General features: G+C 39.5%; 2 protein-coding genes across 3 annotated transcripts in view; both read left to right on the plus strand.

The window, feature by feature from the left end:
• Nucleotides 1-1383: 1383 nt before the first annotated feature.
• On the plus strand, nucleotides 1384-9097 carry LOC127644126 (gastrula zinc finger protein XlCGF57.1-like). Its single transcript, XM_052127149.1, has 2 exons — nucleotides 1384-1719; nucleotides 3456-9097. Exons 1-2 carry the CDS (start codon nucleotides 1635-1637, stop codon nucleotides 5207-5209), a joined length of 1839 nt encoding a protein of 612 aa, XP_051983109.1. The 5' UTR covers nucleotides 1384-1634; the 3' UTR covers nucleotides 5210-9097.
• A 2494-nt stretch (nucleotides 9098-11591) lies between these two features.
• LOC127643446 (kinesin-like protein KIF16B) overlaps nucleotides 11592-19751 on the plus strand; it is a 37229-nt gene continuing 29069 nt past the window's right edge. For both annotated transcript variants that reach the window (XM_052126210.1, XM_052126211.1), the window contains exons 1-10: nucleotides 11592-11887; nucleotides 13903-13972; nucleotides 14064-14177; nucleotides 15434-15550; nucleotides 15791-15888; nucleotides 16179-16288; nucleotides 16445-16587; nucleotides 16802-16970; nucleotides 18866-18997; nucleotides 19091-19266. In XM_052126210.1, coding sequence (XP_051982170.1) covers nucleotides 11841-11887; nucleotides 13903-13972; nucleotides 14064-14177; nucleotides 15434-15550; nucleotides 15791-15888; nucleotides 16179-16288; nucleotides 16445-16587; nucleotides 16802-16970; nucleotides 18866-18997; nucleotides 19091-19266 — 1176 coding nt within the window. In that variant the 5' untranslated portion in view covers nucleotides 11592-11840. The remainder of the gene's footprint in view (nucleotides 11888-13902; nucleotides 13973-14063; nucleotides 14178-15433; nucleotides 15551-15790; nucleotides 15889-16178; nucleotides 16289-16444; nucleotides 16588-16801; nucleotides 16971-18865; nucleotides 18998-19090; nucleotides 19267-19751) is intronic.

Raw genomic sequence — 19751 nt, forward strand, 5'->3', positions numbered from 1 at the left:
CCCAGATGTGTTTGACTTTCTTTTCTTCTGCTGAACGCAACTGAAGATTGTTAGAAAAATATCTGTATGTCCATACAATGCAAATTAATGGTGACCAGAACTTTGAAGCTCCAAAAAGCACATAAAGGCAGCATAAAGATTCAACTTCGGTTAAATCCATATCTTCAGAAGAGATATGATAGGTGTGGGTGAGGAAAATATCAATATATTCAAGTCATTTTTTGCAATAAATGGCCACTTTGACCAGCCCTTACAAGAGGTCTTCCTCTTTTGTTTTTTGGCGTTTCAAATTTCTTTGTGCCACCTACTGGGGTGTTGTGCAAATCTGATTTATTTATACTTTTCTTTTCCTTTATCCCTCCCATCTTTTTGAAACTCTGCAGAACAAAAAAATGGGCGTTTTCAAACCAGGATGGATGTTTTTCAACCATTTTACATGATTTGCCTACTACATTGAGATTCCCTACTTTCACTGGATAGTTTAGAAATGTCCATACTGGTTTGGAAATGCCCACTGATTGCTACATTGAGATTCTCTACTTCCATTGTATAGTTAAAAGAAACTCCCATACAGAGTTGAAAACGCCCACCGATTGGGAAACACCCATTTTTGTTCTGCAGAGACCTATACTTTTTTTCTTTCTCCCCCCTTCCCAGTAGATGGCGATATGCACAAAGAATGTAAATTGCCAAAAAAACTGAAGAAGAACTTTGTTCTCTTGTTACTGTTTATTGGAGGGCTGGTCAAAGTGGAAATGTCTAGTAAAAAAAAGGACTTAAATATTGATCTGTTTATCACCGGCACCTATCATATTATGAAGATATGAATTTAACAACTGGAGTCGTATTCTGCTTATTTTATGTGGTATTTAGTGCTTCAAAGTTTTGGACCCCATTCACTTGCACTGTATAGACCTACATTGCTAAAAAAAAAAAAAAATCTTAGTTTAGTTTAGCACTACAGATGAAAGAAAGTCATACACACCTGGGATGGCATGAGGGTGAGGTTAAAGAGTAAATGATGAGAGAATTTTATTGGAGTAATTGGAGTTATTTGGGGTGAACTATCCCTTTAATATTGTAATTATTGTATACTGTAATTATTATTATTATTAAAGTTAGTATAAAGTTTAACTGAAAAATCCTGGGTCTGTAAAATGTGAAATCCTATAGAACAGAAGCTCTGACATCTCCATACAGGAAATACTTTTTAATATAGTGAGTCTCCATGAGTGAGGTGACTTTGACTAAATGAACTAAATTTAATGAATTAAAACCTGGGCCAGACAAAAGTAGTCTTAAGACCGCCAAAAGACTACCACTATCACCACGCTAAACCACGCCCCTAAACACGAACTATGCGCTTCCGGCAATGACGTAACATAATGGCGGCACCCATGCAGACGTTAAACATTAATTTGTAAGCTAGTAAAATGCAACAAAGATACAGGATTCCAACAATACATAAATACTTTTGAAACAAAAGATAGCAGTGCCATTTTGTTTCTTTATACGTAATTTTCCGGGCCCCGAGATACAGAACGCTTTGTGATCGCAATCAAACGTGACGAAGACACGCTTATCAAACAAGAAGGAATAACTTTAAATGTAACAACGGAAACACTACAGACAATATGGAGTTTATTAAACAGGAGAGTGAAGACATGAGTTGTGCAGAAGCATGCAGCGTGAAAGATGAAGTAACAACGGAACAAAGAGGTTGGTGTCCATTCTTAATCTGATATTGTTGAGGAATTCTGGATGAAAGTTTCACCATATTTGGTGGCTGTAGTTATACAATTATATTAGTTGTGAAATAACACTGTTAAACAAGTATATAAATAAAAAATGCATGTAAATTATCCATACCAGATTTGATAGCAGTTTAGGGTGGGGGTTCTGGTGCTTAATGCAAGACCTTTAAAGATGCTGTAAGCGATTTCCGCCGTTGGATTAGCCACGCCCCTCTTTCCAAAACCTCGAACTCCAAAGATACCAGCATGAGCTTCATTGACAGCAGAAACGGCTGTTAAAAACAGCTGCAAAATAGCGCCCTCAACTGGCAACTATATTGAACAACGTGGCATAAATATGCATTAAGCCTCAATAATTCACTGCAACTACAATACTATGAAAACGCGCAAAATGATTGACCGGCAGAAAGCGTCATTTTTATTAGCTGTTTACAGAGCTAGAGCTCAATGTCAGGTGAGATATCTTATAACAAACAACACTTATTTCAATAATATCTTTCAGGGAGTAGGACTTTTTTTTGCATACCTTTCTATGAAAAAACCGATTACAGCACCTTTAATTATTCGTATAGCCTATAATTATAACCGCACAATGCAAGTAAACATTGTTAAGATTTAAAAAGCATGCTAAAATAGCACTAAAATAAGAACACAAACAATGAGGATTTAATAAAGAAGGGGTTGCGCTATATTTGATTAAACATGGAATGTGCCGTAATAAAAACTAGTATAAGCAGTTTTCTGAATCTTTTTTCCTTAAATATGAGTTTGTTTGGCATTAAAGGGATAGTTCACCCAAAAATGAAAATTCTCTCATCATTTCCTCACCCTCATGTCATCTCAGATATGTATGACTTACTTTCTTCTGCTGAACATAAACAAAGATATTTAGAAGAATATTTCCGCTCTGAGGGCGGCACGGTAGTGCAGCGGTTAGCACTGTCGCCTCACAGCAAGAAGGTCGTGGGTTCAAACCCTGGTTGCCCCGGCCTTTCTGTGTGGAGTTTGCATGTTCTCCCCGTGTCTGCGTGGGTTCTCTCCGGGTACTCCCACCATCCAAAAGACATGCAGGCTAGGTTAATTGGTGTCTCCAAAAAAATTGCCCTAGGTGTGGATGTGGATGTGGATGTGGAGGTGAGTGTGAGTGTATGTCTGTCTATGTGTGGCCCTGCGATGGACTGGCGACCTGTCCAGGGTGTCCCCTGCCTTTCGCCCAATGTTAGCTGGGATAGGCTGGGATAGGCTCCAGCCCCCCGCGACCCTGTACACAGGATAAGTGGTTGACGATGGATGGATGGATGGATTTCCGCTCCATCCGAAGTTCCGAAGTTTTTTACTATAATTCGTCTCCTTGCCCAGTAGGTGGCGATATGCATGAAAAATGCGAATCACCAAAAACAAAAGACACTCCTCTTAGGAGAGATGAGCACTTATGAGGGCTGTTCCAAAAAAAAACTGTTTTTTGGCGATAGTTTACAAATGCAACAGATTATTCAGTAAAATCGATATATCGGTCAACCTCTTGTACTTAAATATGCTTAGGGAAAATGTTTTTGGGGTCAGTCGGAGCACTCATGTTACAGCAGAAGGCGCCTCAGCTGAGCAAGACAACTTTTATTAATCTTTGGTCTCTTATTTCCTTTCATTTCACATTTGTCCCTGTTAAAATGCTTTGTTTTACCATTTGAAATTTGATTTCAGAACTGATGGAACTGAAAGAGGAAAGTGAAGAAATGAAAGTGGAGGATAAACATCAGCATCAGGTACCTCGTGAAAAAGCGACTAGCTGCTTACAGATTGAAAAGAATGTCTTGCAAAAAAAGACTTTCGCCTGCCCTCAGTGTGAAAAGAGTTACAGCAGTAAAGGAAACCTTGAGGTGCACTTGAAAACCCACACCGGAGAAAAGCCTTTCACGTGCCCTCAGTGTGAAAAGAGGTTCATGTTTAAAGGAAGACTTAATGCGCACATAAGGAGTCACACCGGGGAGAAGCCTTTTACGTGCCCTCAGTGTGGGAAGAATTTCAGCAGCAAAGGAATTCTTGCTAGGCATGTGAAAATTCACGATGCACGGGACCCCTTTACCTGCCTCCAGTGTGGAAAAAGTTTTGCCGTGAAACAGTACTATAACCGTCACATGAAAATTCACTCCGGAGAGAAGCCTTTCACATGCCCTAATTGTGGAAGAGGTTTCACAGAGAAACAAAGCTTTAACCATCATATTAGAAGTCACACTGGAGAGAAGCCTTTCGAGTGCCCTCTGTGTGGAAAAGGTTTCACGCGTAAAGAAAGCTTTGAATACCACATGAGAATTCACACCGGAGAGAAGCCTTTTACGTGCTCCCAGTGTGGGAAGAGTTTCACACGTAAAGAGTCCTTTAAGTTGCATATGAGAATTCACACTGGGGAAAAGCCTTTTACATGCCCTCAGTGTGGAAAAAGCTTCGCCGATAAACCAAGCTTTAACTGTCACGTAAGAATTCACAACGGAGAGAAGCCTTTCACGTGCCCTCAGTGTGGAAACAGCTACCCGTGTAGACGATACCTGAAAAGGCACATGAAAGTTCACGCTGCAGTCAAACCTTTCACCTGCCCTCAGTGTGGAAAAGGTTACACAGACAAAGGAGGCCTTACCAATCACATCACAAATATTCACACTGGAGAGAAGCCTTTCCCATGCCTTCAATGTGGAATGAGCTTTTCACGAAGAACAGCCTTTAATACACATATGAGGATCCACACAGGAGAGAAGCCGTTTGCGTGCCAGCAGTGTGAAGAGAGTTTCACAAACAGAAGAAGACTTGCTACCCACATGAGAATTCACACTGGGGAAAAGCCGTTTACCTGCTTCCAGTGTGGGAAGAGTTTCACGCGCAAAAGGACACTTAATACGCACATGAGAATTCACACCGGAGAGAAGCCGTTCGCGTGCCAGCAGTGCGAGGAGAGTTTCACAAACAAAAGAAGACTTGATTCCCATATGAGAAGTCACACCGGAGAGAAGCCTTACACGTGCTCTCAGTGTGGGAGGGGCTTCACACGACCGAGAAGTCTTAAAAATCACGTTTGCTCTAACTCTAAAGTGAGGTCGTTTAACTGTGATCAGTGCTGTATAAATTTTACTTCGGCATCAGCCCTAAAAATACACCTTGAAGTTCATACCGAGCAGAATCGTTCCTCTAGATCAGCAGAAAAAACTCACGCCTGCTTGGAGTGTGGGAAGGCCTTTTCTAATACCAGTGACTTGGGGCGGCACCTGAGAATCCATACTGGCGAAAGACCTTACAGGTGCTCATATTGCGGAAAGGGTTTCACTCTGTCGCAAAGCCTGAAAATACACGAGAGAGTTCATATTGGAGGAATGCCATACCACTGCACTTCATGTAGGAAGGGTTTCAGCCAATTATATACTCTACAGATTCATAGAATAAAGTATTGCCCAAAGTTATCGAAGTGAGCAAATTGCATGTCATTTTCAGTGAAAATAATGTAATTGATTTAAAAAGTCTTGAGGCTTCCCGTATACCATATGCAGCTTTCAGTGAGGCCGTTTACATGCACGTTCTTATACGCAAACACATTAAAAGTCTTTCCTTAACAGTGTAAGGTCATAAACGTATTAAGAGTAAACCGACTGACATGGGTAGATGTTTGCCCATTACCCTAATTTTGCGTTGCATGTACACACCTTAACCGGCACTCTAGTCGGCTTATCCAATGTGTACACACGCACATGCCTCTTCAAGGTTTGACATCAACGGCAGGAAATATTTCGATTATTTCATATCTCATGTAAACATCCTTTTCTTACATTTAGTCATTTAGTAGACGCTTTTATCCACGACTTACAAATGAGGAACACAGTAAGCAATTTGTTGCACTTAAGTCAAAAATAACTGCGTTTCCACTATCGACCAAATGGGGCTTACTAGTGTGTGCCAGGGCCAGTTGCATTCCCACTATCACTTGAAGGGCTTCATCTTGCCTCCTCTGGGCTTCTTCTGGGCCAATGGCCAAGCACAGTTGGCCCTCCGATTACCCTTGGGCCAAAGAAGGGTAACTGGGGATTGAGGTGGGGTCAATGTCAAAGGCTGAGTTTCGCTGAGTCAGGTCAGAGGTTTCAGCACAAAGACATCATTTCCCAATTTTTCATATCTAGCTGCCAGCTTACCTCAACAGATCAATTGAGAATGGAGAATCATCAGTACTGGTCAGTCGAGGAAATCAGGGCTGATAAATAAATGCAACTTCAGATCAACGTTTTCTGCTGGATGAAGACATGATTAAGTATATTATTGCCAAACAAAGTTGTGTATCCATCACACAACGGTACAGGTTTGGGAATTAAAATGTTAAAAAATGAGTCATCGTCTTACTTGTGAAATTGACGGGGTGTGATGTTGGCACCATAAATGACACGTTTTATGGCTATTTTATGGTTTTAAGGCTATTGGCCTGAGGGTGGGAATGCAGATAGAGGCCCGAGGCTATTGGCCCCGGATGACCAGTTGATAGTCCTGGCTCACACTTGCCCAATGGTGGAAAAGTGGGTAATATCTGCAGTATCGCAAGTTCTTAAATTGGCTGGTGTGGTATAGAAGCTAGTGTAGAAGAACATTTTTATTGTAGTTGGAGTATTGGAGTTATTAGTGTATTTCTGTGCATGTAAATGGGCTTGGTGATTTTGTATTTTTTTTTTTTACATTTTATCCCCATTTCTCCCAGTTTGTAATGCCCAATTCCCACTACTTAGTAGATCCTCATGGTGGCACAGTTTCTCACCTCAATCCGGGTGGCGGAGGACAAGTCTCAGTTACCTCCGCTTCTGAAACAGTCAATCCGTGCATTTTATTACGTGGCTCTCTGTGCATGACACCACGGAGACTCCACATGTTGAGGCTCATGCTATTCTCCAAGATCTGCGCTCAACTTACCACATGCCCCATTGAGAGCAAGAACCACTAATCACGACCACGAGGAGGTTATCCCAGGTGACTCTACCCTCCCTACCAACCGGGCTAATTTGGTTGCTTAGGAGACCTGTCTGGATTAACTCTGCATGCCCTAGATACAAACTCACGACTCCAGGGATGGTAGTCAGCGTCAATACTCACGGAGCTAACCAGGCCCAAATGGGCTTGGTGAATAAAGCCGACTTGGTGACAGAATCATTATGGATTACAATCGTAGTTTGTAACAATGTACTGCTGTGAGTGTAATTGCTGATGAAAATGTTCAGTTCAGCATGACATCTTGTCAGTTCTTCAGTAAAAGAAGCTCATTGGTGACTTGACAAGACCGCAAGAGCCTGGCCCAGCCACAGAACGATTCTTTCTAACAAGTTTGATCTGCTTTTCTAGTTGCCAGAGCCAGTAGAGAGTCCTGTTGGTCAAGGGGTTAACAACCTCCCACTGGCAGACGCTAATCCTAGTTTGTGTGACACTGGCTTAAGCCCAAAGTATACTTCAGTTAGACGTGAACGCTAGGGCGTCTGCATACAGGAGGCGTAATGCAAATGTCGTCATCGGCAGTGTGCTCGAGCACTGAACGCATGCAGGCTGATTTTTCTGACATTGCGTTCTCTAAATGTGCAGTTTGTGTATGGGCTTGGAATTATTTGCACTAATTAGTGGGTCCACAAAGTGGCAACACTCAGAGTTAAATTGTTGCTTTCACAAAGAAGCGCTTGGAAGATGATGTAATCGACGAAGGTGAACTTGAAGAGTGTGTGTGTGAGGAGGTCAGGAGATATCTGCATTTGTATAACTCGAGTCTGAAGGAATATAAAGACTTTATGGGTCTTTATGAGTCCAGTATCTCATAGCAGTCATATCTTGCATGTGCCAACCACCTGTGTATGTTGGCACCATTCTGAATAAATTCTAAAGACTGTTATGTGTGAAAATCCCAGTAGATCAGCATTTACAGAAATACTCATACCAGCCCGTCTGGCACCAACAATCATCCATGTGATCATCTAATCAGCCAATCTGGTGACAGTAGTGCATAAAATCATGCAGATACGGGTCAGGAGCATCAGTTAATATTCATATAAACCATCAGAATGGGGGACAAAATTTGATCTCAGTGATTTGGAAGTGGCCAGATGGGCTGGTTTGAGTATTTCTGTAACTGCTGATGTCCTGGGATTTTCACACACAACAGTCTCTAGAATGGTGCCGAAAACAAATAACATCCAGTGAGGGGCAGTTCTGTGGACAGAAACACCTTGTTGAAGAGAGAGGTCAGCGGAGAATGGCCAGACTGGTTTGAGCTGACAAAGTCTGCAGTAACTCAGATAACCACTCTGTGCAATTGTGCTGAGAAGAATATCATATCTGAATGCTACTCTGAGATGCAGATTGATGCTGTTTTGGCGGCACGAGGGGGACCTACACAATATTAGGCAGGTGGTTTAAATGTTGTGGCTGATCGGTTTATGACTTCATGTGCTATATTTAGTATGTAAATGTGCATTTTTATTTAATTTCATAATTTGTTTCTCTACATTATCACATTTTAGATTTCTAAAAATGTAAAAATTCCACATTCTATCAATTTAAACTGCATATTTAATAATGATATGAGCTGTCACTGTTTGAAATGTCATGTCAGCTACACATTTTTAAGATTTACAAGGTTGAAACCTAAAATTGAAAACAGAATTCCACACTTAACATTTAAGTGCAACCATGTTATTATGTAAAAACAACATTATGTTTATGGGGCAAGGCTTTGCAGATGTTTCACTAACCCACTGCACAGACACTTTAGGAGCCTGTTAAATTCTTCAGTCTTATTGTATGTTGAAGTTCAAATATATGTATGATTTTAACATACACATTTATCACTCATTTTGCTACCTTTTGTTTTTTATATGCATAATAAGTACTATTTACAAGTACTTACACTGAGGTAACATTATTTTGGATAAGCGCTAAAATGGTACTGTCTCTTTAAGAATAACACGTGTCTCACAAGTGTTTTGGTTTAGTGGATTCTTTACTGCTTCCTTGCATCCTGTTTACTTTTTGCCCCTGTAGTGACATTCCATTGTTTTATAATGTTACTTGATATTTTAGATATTTGATAATATTCAATCCGCAATTTTTTTATTCAAATTTCGGGAAGTAAAATAAAAAAATTAAGGCATGTTTTTGTGAAACTCCACATATTTTTGTAGGACTGCTTTTCTTTTATGCTTGTGAGTAGTTTGTAGGAGTAGTTTGTTTATTCTCATCAGTGTTTTGTCTGTATATGAGCAAAAGCACCCATGATGATGTTTCACAGTGCTCACATGGTTAATGTGATGTATACTCTCTGATTTACAAAATAAATCTTGATTCATGAGATCCTTTTCTCTGCACATTCCTTAGAAATCTTTGCATTTTCGTGTGTCTGCCAGATTTGGATGGGTGGAGAAGAATTGCATTGAATACCAATGGTTCCACACATAATGGTATCATGTAGCTTTTTATGTTAACATTGCTCCTGCAAGCTGTAAAACTTTCTGTTTTTTGAGGATATTGTATAAGTAAATAATTACAAATATTTTGTTATTTATTCAGAATGGCCTAGTGACAAAAAGTTAATTCAGATTATTTTCTTCAGTGAAAATTGTAACTTTTCATTCTATTGTACAATGCAGACAGATCAAAATCTGTTTTTCCACACACAACTCACCACACGCCCCACTGAGAGCGAGAACCACATTATAGTGACCACGAGGAGGTTACCCCATGTGACTCTCCTTCCTTAGCAACTGGGCCAATTTGGTTGCTTAGGAGACCTGGCTGGAGTCACTCAGCACTCCCTGGATTCAAACTCGCAACTCCAGAGGTGGTAGTCAGCATCAATATTCCTGGGAATCTTTAATATTTCAACTTGGAATTTTTCATCCAACTACATTTGATAAAATGTTTGAATATGCCACAAAATTAGGCACATTTCATACCTACAACAAGTCATATTTTCCCACCTCAGGCATCAAAGCCATTTTATTATTTTTAATATTTATTCTGATTTGGACACCTTTTGTTCTCAACATAATAGATGAGTTATGAATCTACAGAAAGTTCAATTTTTGCTAAAAATTTATTAAATTCAGATTTTTAACTAAAACCCAAACTTTTTGTGCTACCCCATAACATGTCAGTCTGTGCTCAGCAAACAATACATTGATTGCTAATTATGTTCTCGTTTTAATTGTCAAATAGTGTTACTCACGTCTTGTCTCAATGAATGATGTCACTTATGGTTAATCATTTCACATATGGGTAAAACCAACATTTTTATGGCTTGAGAATGTGTCGGCGTTGTGTTCAGACTGAGGAACAAAAATGTATAGCCTGCTTTTTTTAAAACAAACATGCATTAGATATGCATTTGGATATACTTTGTTTAAACATTATCAAACCATTTTGTCCAAGTTTAGCATTTTAAAATGAATTTGAAGTGTTTTTGTAGTTTATGTCATTATGCTTGTCATCAAACCTGACCATGGTGTTACAAAGAGAAGACACAGAATATACATGCTTATACCAATAATTTATTTCAAACATAAATATTTATTAACTCAACGTAAAAGCATAATAATGTCAAGAAATGAACTTCAAGAACCAGAAATGAACTGCAAAATTAAAAAATGTAAATTAGAGTTTAAAACAGAAGAATCAGAGTAAACATTTTGCAATTTCAAATTGCAAACGTGTGTGTGTGAGATTGCTGTCATCAGCTGTAAAACAACAGCTGACTTTTAATGGCAACAAAGTCCAAAAGATGGCTGTAGAGAAAGTTATTGATGCCCTGATTCTCTCTCTCTCTCTCTCTCTCTCTCTCACTCTGTGTGTGTGTGTGTGTTCTACATTGAGTGTGTTATCATCTCACCCCTTCATTTCTGAGTGTGTGTGTGTTTAGCATTGAGGCTGATTTATTGGTTTTATTTGACAAATGTAAAAAAAGTGTTGTGTTAAAGTCTCACCAGTTCATCCTTTCCTGTGAGTGTGTGTGTGTGTGTATGTTTTGCACTGAGGATGTTTTAGAGTCTCACCCTGTAATTTCTGTCTGTTTTTTCTGCCTTGCGGCTGATTTATTGATTGTATTTGACAGATAAAAAAAAATTGCACTGTTTTTCTCTGCACTGAAAAATTGCACTGTCTTTCCCATTCATTTTCAATGTTCGGTCAATTTTGACCACAAATACCAAAGGTGTTGCTTTTTTGTTTATGACCAGATAGACTTATCGAATACAGCCCAATTTTATTTTTGGTATGTTCAGATTCCAAATGGAGGAAAAGTAACCAAGTCTTGTACTACTTGGATAAAATAAACTATTTTGATTAAATTTAACAAATTTATTTTGGTCAAAAATGACCGAATACCATAGTAGGGTTAATCAAAGTGATGTCCATGAATTATGCCACAGCACGGTGAAATTAAGTCACTACAAAAATAAATAAACTAAGCCATAACACAACATAATTAATCCACAATACAACGGAAATATGTTGTGGCTTAATTTCTTTGTGTTGTAAACTTTTGTTTGCTTTGAAAATGTTGTTGTGTTATTCACCTCTGGGCCACCGTAGTGAAGTGCCCCAGGGATGTGACAAAATGTTTGGTTTAAAATAGACGAAATTCTTTAATGATAACGATTTTTTTTTTATCTCTCAAGGAAACACTTTAAAATATGTTTCCAAGGGGACACGACCAAAACAACAACAACAGCTGAGAACCACTGGTCAAAGATGCTCACCTTTGAAACGCAGCATCATTCCACACCAGCAGGGACAGTATCGCGTCTCGTGAGTTTTGTGTATGCCGCACTTCTACCAGCAAAGAGGAGGACGTTGTGATTCTCCGGCAAAATAAAACAAACTGAACAAGAGCGTCCTGCTGAAATGTATTTTCCTACAAGAGGAATCATGATCGTGCATTAGACGAGCGTCACCAGCTCCTCTCACGCGCATATTCGTCTGTTGTACACGGATACAGGACTGTCTGGAGCCGCTATCATTAATCATCCATGAGAAGTGATAGAAAGTGTCTCTGTGATTGTGATAGTCGACTCTGATCTTCAGGGATGTGCCATGGCATCGGTTCGGGTGGCAGTGCGGGTCCGGCCCATGAACAGACGGTGAGTGAGTCACCAATATGTAAATAAGCCAACGTTGCGGAGTTAAATACATGCCAGTGGTAGGAAACAGATTAAACCGTGTATTATTAATTAATAATTTTATTATTGAAAGTTGCGAGTCATGGCGCAGGCTGGATTCGAACCTAAATCCCCGTGAGATAGCGGGCTGCCACTATGCCACGGCTCTGATTAGACAGCAGTTTTGGCCAATATAGTCGCGCTTGCTTACATACAACTTAGCCAAATACATTTAAACTCAGTTTTTCCACAATTCCTGACATTTATGACTTAAGTCAGTTAGGATCACTACTTTATTTTAAGAATGTGAAATGTTACAATAATAGTAGAGAGAATGATTTATTTCAGCTTTTATTGCTTTCATCACATTCACAGTGGGTCAGAAGTTTACATACACTTTGTTAGTATTTGGTAGCATTGCCTTTAAATTGTTTAACTTGGGTCAAATATTTTTCACAATAAGTTGCTGTAATTTTGTCCCATTCCTCCAGACAGAACTGGTGTAACTGAGTCAGGTTTGACAGCCTCCTTGCTCGCACATGCTTTTCCAGTTCTGCCCACAAACTTTCTATCGGATTGATGTCAGGGTTTTGTGATGGCCACTCCAATACCGTGACTTTGTTGCCCTTAAGCCATTTTGCCACAACTTTGGAGGAATGCTTGGGGTCATTGTCCATTTGGAGGACCCATTTCCGACCGCGCTTTAACTTCCTGTCTGATGTCTTGAGATGTTGCTTCAATATATCCACATAATTTTCCTTCCTTGTGATGTCATCTATTTTGTGAAGTGCACCAGTCCATCCTGCAGCAAAGCACCCCCACAACATGATGCTGCCACCCCCATGCTTCACGGTTGGGATAATGATCTTCGGCTTGCAAGACTCACCCTTTTTCCTCCAAACATAACGATGGTCATTATGGCCAAAAAGTAACATTTTTGTTTCATTAGACCAGAGGAAATTTGTAAGAAGTACATAAAGTAAGATCTTTGTCCCCATGTGCACTTGCAAACTGTAGTCTGTGGTTTTATGGTGGTTTTGGAGCAGTGGCTTCTGCCTTACGGAGCAGGATTTCATGTTATATCGATATAGGACTTGTTTTACTGTGGATCTAGATACTTGTCTACCTGTTTCCTCCAGCATCTTCACAAGGTCCTTTGCTGTTGTTCTGGGATTGATTTGCACTTTTCGCACTAAACTACGTTCATCTCTAGGAGACAGAATGTGTCTCCTTCATGAGTAGATTTGATGGCTGCATGGTCCCATGGCATTTATACTTGCGTACTATTGTTTGTACAGATGAACGTGGTGCCTTCATGTGTTTGGAAATTGCTCTCAAGTATGATTTTTTTTGAGGTTTTGGCTGATTTCTATTGATTTTCCCGTGATGTCAAGCAAAGAGGCACTGAGTTTGAAGGTAGGCCTTAAAATACATATACAGGTACACCTGAAATTCAGTACACCTCCTATCAGAAGCTAATTTGCTAATTGCCTAAAAATGACCTCTTCTGAAGTGAATCGATAATTAAAATGTTATTAACTTTTAAAAAGTGCTTCCAGCCAGCAGCTGATGTGAAGCATGAAATAAGGGCATCAGCGAGTTCACAAGAGAATTCGGGAGTGGCCTTTAAAAACGTTTAATTATTGACTTGTTTCTTACGTAAACCTATCGATTCCCTTCAGAAGACAATTGTTGATCATCTGGAGTCATTTGGATTAATTTTATGCAGCCATAATATGACTTTTGGACCTTCAAAAGTGCTGGCACCCATGTACTTCTATTGTAACTATTCCTTTTTTTTTCTTCTTTATATTGCTAATAGTGTGTAAGTGATTGTCTTTTTTTCACCTCTAGAGGCCACAAATTAAAAAAAAACATAGATCTAGATTTTCGCAGATTGCTGTTCCAAAAAGCAACTATTGGCACCGATTAATCGTTAAAATCGATATATTGGTCTACCTCTATTTTATTAATGTATTATTGATTTTTTTGAATAGGGAGAAAGACCTGTCTTCCAAATGCATCATCGAAATGGAAGGAAACAAGACCACCATCACCAACCTAAAAGTAGGTTGAACTGACCGTTTCTGAGCTCTGATTGATTGAGCTTCACAAATACATTTTATTTTGACTAATTATTGTGTTATTTTTGCGTCAGATACCAGACGGAGTGACTGGAGACTCGGTGCGAGAGAGAACAAAGACATTCACGTACGATTTCTCGTATGACTCATCGGACTGTAAAAATGGCAGCTTTGTGTCGCAGGAGAAGGTCAGTGCATATATGAACATATCAGAATGGCTGCTGTGATCACAAGATTGTATAACCAATGCCATGTACAGTCATAAATGGTTAATTAGATGTAAGAAATTAGAGCTAGGTCTGGGTGATATTGCTAGAAATATCTATTTCATCCTTTTGATGATATTCAAGATATACCTCAATCAGAGGAACCATCGTTTCAATCAAACTGTCATTGTTGCGAAGTAGATTAAAAATTATGGAAGTACAAAAACACAGTAAATCTATAGTTTAAAGGTGCACTCAGTAATGTTTTCTACATCCAAGCCACTAGGTGTCAGTGTCAGTACAAGAAGACACAAAGGCAAAAGTGACTGAGTGAACCTTTAATAACCAAGGAATGTTTTCCACGCTGTTGTACACTAAATAAACTCAAGCAAGAGTGATGTTCAACCATTTTCATGAATGGGTGTTTCTTCAACTTCGGGCACTTTTAATACACTTGGAGCTTAAATCTTCCTCTACTAACAATGTGTAACAGTGCTAACAGTGTATGTAAATACATCACAAGAGATTCAGGTCATTTTTGTAAATACAAATTCTGAAAGTCTTGAAAATTACAACATTTCGGCATAAAATGATGCCCAATTAAAATATTCTGCTTGCAAGTGAAATTTAGCTTGAAATTTTCTTAAAACATCACTAGTGTCAAATGTTTTCAAATTTAGAGTTTGACCGTGTAACAAAAATGTCCGTAACATTAACGGTAATACAAAGTAAAAATGCTACGGTAACAAAAAAATCTTTATTGGTTAACGGGTAGTACATTAACATATACTATAAAAAATTATCATATTTTTATCAAGACAAAACGTGCAATTTTATGGTGAAATCTTATATTACGTTTAACGAGAATACGTGTACTTTCTACGGTAAACTATTGTTAAAATTATGATGAAAACAATAATCAGATGTTTCTAGAAGTCCCTGTGTGACTCATCACATTTCATTATATTTTATGAGAATAGTTATGTTTCTTGTTATTTTCTTACTTAAAATGTGTATTAATTATTGCTTCGGAAAGGTCACTCTTGATGAACTTTAATTGATCATGTGGCATTTTGAAAAGCAGACTAATATAGTTCCAGACGGTTCATATGTATATCATTTAATAAAATAAACATTAGGGAAACATAAAATACACCATACAGGCATCAAAATGACATGGCCACTGTATTTGTTATGGGTCATTTATGGCAAGTGAATGTGAAATTGTGTGTTTGTAGGTGTTTAAGGATTTAGGCACTGATGTTTTGAAGGCCGCATTTGAAGGATACAACGCTTGCATCTTCGCTTACGGCCAGACCGGGTCGGGGAAGTCACACACCATGATGGGCATCCCTGTAAGAGAAGATCTATCGCATAAATGCAGCTGAAGTATTTTCTCCTGCCAAAATAATGTTTTCGTTTGTTTTGTTATTACAGACGAATAGTGGCTTCCAAAAGTCTGAGGCCACATTGAAATAGAAGCATGATTACTAGTTGTCTTGGACTTTTGGTACACACTGTGCGTTTGTTAACTCTCTTAGAAGGGAGTTCTACATTTGAATATTGGCTCAGAATCGTGACTGTTTGTACTTTAGGGTGATGTTGGTTTAATTCCACGGATCTGTGAAGGATTATTCAGCCGAATCTCTGGAATGACTCGGAGAGATGAAGCTTCTTTCCGTACAGAAGTGAGGTGAGTCGAGTACAGGTCTGATAGTCTTCGGCTGCTGTATGTGTTGAAAAAAGGCTCACAGGTTATAGCTAATGTGTGTAATTGTCCCGCCCCATTGGTTTAGCCAATGTTCAACCAAATTTACCATTCAAACAAATTGATTCTGACTCTGTTTGGTGCCGCTAGTGGTGCAGACATTACACCCTTCAACTAATTATATTTTTCCATTGAAAAATCTTCAAAGTCAGGGCCAGTTGCAGCATCCATCCAGAAAACCCGCACTTATTTTTGGTTTTTGGTTTTGATGGCAGTTATTTGGAGATTTACAATGAACGAGTGCGTGACTTGTTAAGGAGAAAACTGGCGAAGACGTACAACCTCCGAGTCAGAGAGCACCCTAAAGACGGACCCTATGTGGAAGGTGAGACCATGAGACAAAACCATAAACAAATCTACATATATTGATCAATGCATTAATAAACGTTCAAATGTTATAAAGCTCATTGACATTGCATTAAAAGGTTTCTGCATTCATAGTCACTGTAAGTTCTTAAAGATTGTTCCTCACTCTTTTCAGACCTGTCGAAACACCTAGTGCAGAACTACAGTGATGTGGAGGAGCTGATGGAGGCAGGAAACATCAACCGCACGACGGCCAGCACTGGCATGAACGATGCCAGCAGCCGCTCTCATGCCATCTTCACCATCAACTTCACACAGGTAATTGTGCAGTATGAAACAAAACCAGCAATACAATTATATATTCACCTGTACCACCTATAACATCGGATCTAGCTTCTGGTTACTTCTTTAAAATGAATATCTTGTGATTCTCATTTATAAATCACTTTGGATTAAAGCGTCTGCTATAGGACTAAATGTACTCGTACCTTCACATACACTAAAAAGGTGATGCATTGTCTTTTCTCCTCAGGCAAAGTTTGATGCAGAGATGCCGAGTGAGACAATAAGTAAGATTCACCTGGTGGATCTGGCAGGAAGTGAGAGGGCTGACGCTACAGGAGCCACTGGTGTGCGTCTCAAAGAGGGAGGCAACATCAACAAATCACTTGTCACTCTGGGCAATGTCATCTCAGCCTTAGGTGAGAAGAACTGTACGTAGCATAAAGCTGAATTTGTATACTGTACTATGAAGCACAACATTTGCTGTCCATTTTTTTAAACAGCCTTTCTTTTTTCCATTCATTTTCTCCAATAAAAAAAAAACCTCACTAGGATTATGGGTAATATCGTGAAAGTCCCACTTGTGGCGTCAAAACAGCTCTGACCCGTCTAGGTATGGACTCCACAAGACCTCTGAAGATGTCCTGTGGTATCTGGCAGCAAGACATAGCAGCAGATACTTTAAGTCTTATTGGTCCAGCACATTCCATAGATGCTCAATCGGATTGAGATCTGGGGAATTTGGAGGCCAAGTCAACACCTTGAACTCTTTGTTGTGTTCCTCAAACCATTCCTGAACAATTTTTGCAGTGTGACAGGGTGAATTATCCTGCTGAAAGATGCCACTGCCATCAGGGAATACCGTTGCCATGAAGGGGTGTACCTGGTCTGCAACGATGTTTAGGTAGGTGGTACATGTCAAAGTAACATCCACATGAATGCTAGAACCCAAGGTTTCCCAGCAGAACATCGCCCAGATCATCATGATGCCTCCGCCGGCTTGCCTTCTTCCCATAGTGCATCCTGCTACCATCTCTTCCCCGGGAAAATTACGCACATGCACCCGGCCGTGCACATGATCTAAAAGAAAACGTGAGTCATCAGACCAGGCAACCTTCTTCCATTGCTCCATGGTCCAGTTCTGACGCTCACATGCCCATGGTAGGCACTTTCGGCAGTGGACAAGAGTCAGCATGGGCACTCTGCGATGCACTGTGTGTTCTGACACCTTTCAATTATGAAGGTGAAGGATTAAGTTTTTCAGCAATTTGTGCTACAGTAGCTCTTCTGTGGGATCAGACCAGACAGGCTAGTCTTCGCTCCCCACATGCATCAGTGAGGCTTCGGTGCCCATGACTCTGTCGCCGATTCACCAGTTTTCCTTCCTTGGACCACTTTTGGTAGGTACTAACCGCTGCATACCGGGAACACCCCAGAAGACCTGCCGTTTTGGAGATGCACTGACCCAGTCGTCTAGCCATCACAATTTGGCCCTTGTCAAAGTCACTCAGATCCTTACGCTTGCCCATTTTTTCTGCTTCCAACACATGAAATTCAAGAACTGATTGTTCACTTGCTGCCTAATATATCCCACCCATTGACAGGTGCCATTGTAACAAGATAATAAATGTTAGTCACTTCACTGAATTAAAGCTCAGTAAAATGCTCGTCCACTGAATTTTGAAGAAGCTGTACACGGTAATGTTCATAATATTCTTTTTCCTATCTCTGAAAAGATCCGTACCCTAAAATCCTCTTTTGAACACTCATTTTAAGTGGCGTTTCTGGAATTAGGCAACTACGGTTCACATAAACACATTTAACCGGAAACTAGTGACTAGAAGTACGTCGTGAGGCTCAATGCAAGTAGCCCATTGTTTAATCGTTTGATTAATCAACTTTTCAAAATAAAAGTCCCTGGTGTATTTCAGAAGTCCACATTATTGGGATTTCATTTTGGGATATCATTCATTTTCGATTCTTGTTGCCTCAATGTCTGTGACCGTCCCAGTAAGGAAATACTACGATTTTTTCAACGCATTCAATATATAGTTTTTAGATACTAGCAGTTTCAGTTATCAACTTTTTTCACCACCTTAGTTCTCATCTCTACTGCCATGGTCTGTCTTGAAAGGTTTATTTGAAGTGATTAGTAATAAAAAAGTTATGGAGAACATGAATGGGATTTTACTTCCGACTGTTGTGCTCTATTTTCCTGCTTTCTTAAAGGTGCAGATGCCAGAACTTTCTTCAACACATTTGAATTGGTCTCTCTTAACAGATATTGTGATAATGACTCTATCTGTGTTTGTAGCTGATCTGTCTCAGGAAGGAGGAAACAGTCATTTGAAGAAGAAGCAGGTGTTTGTTCCATACAGAGACTCTGTGCTCACTTGGCTACTGAAGGACAGTCTGGGAGGAAACTCCAAAACCATCATGATCGCAAGTGGGTGAACAATCACACACCCTCATTACGGCAGCTTGATTTGGCTTGTTGAATGTTCTGTGCATTGATTTATTTGCGTTTTTGGTTTTTCAGCTATATCACCTGCGGATGTGAATTACGGCGAGACATTGAGCACGTTACGCTATGCTAACCGTGCCAAAAACATAATCAACAAACCTACGATTAACGAAGAGTCCAACGTCAGACTTATCCGAGAACTCCGCGCGGAGATTGCTCGACTCAAAGCTCTGCTCGCACAGGGAAATCAGGTCTGTTATTTAAATATTATTTACCATAAAAGGTTAAGAACAACAAAACAATGTTTCAATGCCTCATTATATTAAATGGAATTGTAATTACCTGATAAACTGGGTCAGGGTTAACCCTTTAAGCTCGGATGGGCCCGCCAAAAAAAAGAACATTCCCAAAATATTGATAGCTTGACCAACACAAAATAGGTATAGTTTGAAATCTTAGAAATTTCAAGATCTGTGCATCAAAGCCAAGTATGACTTTGACATTTATGTTGGTTGTTTATGCCACATTTTCACTTATAACTTAATGAAATGGAACATAAAATATCACATGCCATTACTTAGAGGAGGTGATTATCTTTCAGACAAGCACACACACACAAGGTAATCAGATGCAGAGATCATTAGATAATCCACACAAAGCACAATGTTACATATGGCCACCAGGAGATGGCGCCAAGTACATTACACAAACTCAATGATGACTCAAATGGCACAGA

This window comes from Xyrauchen texanus, chromosome 5 (assembly GCF_025860055.1).
Source record: "Xyrauchen texanus isolate HMW12.3.18 chromosome 5, RBS_HiC_50CHRs, whole genome shotgun sequence".
NCBI classification, from domain to species: domain Eukaryota; kingdom Metazoa; phylum Chordata; class Actinopteri; order Cypriniformes; family Catostomidae; genus Xyrauchen; species Xyrauchen texanus.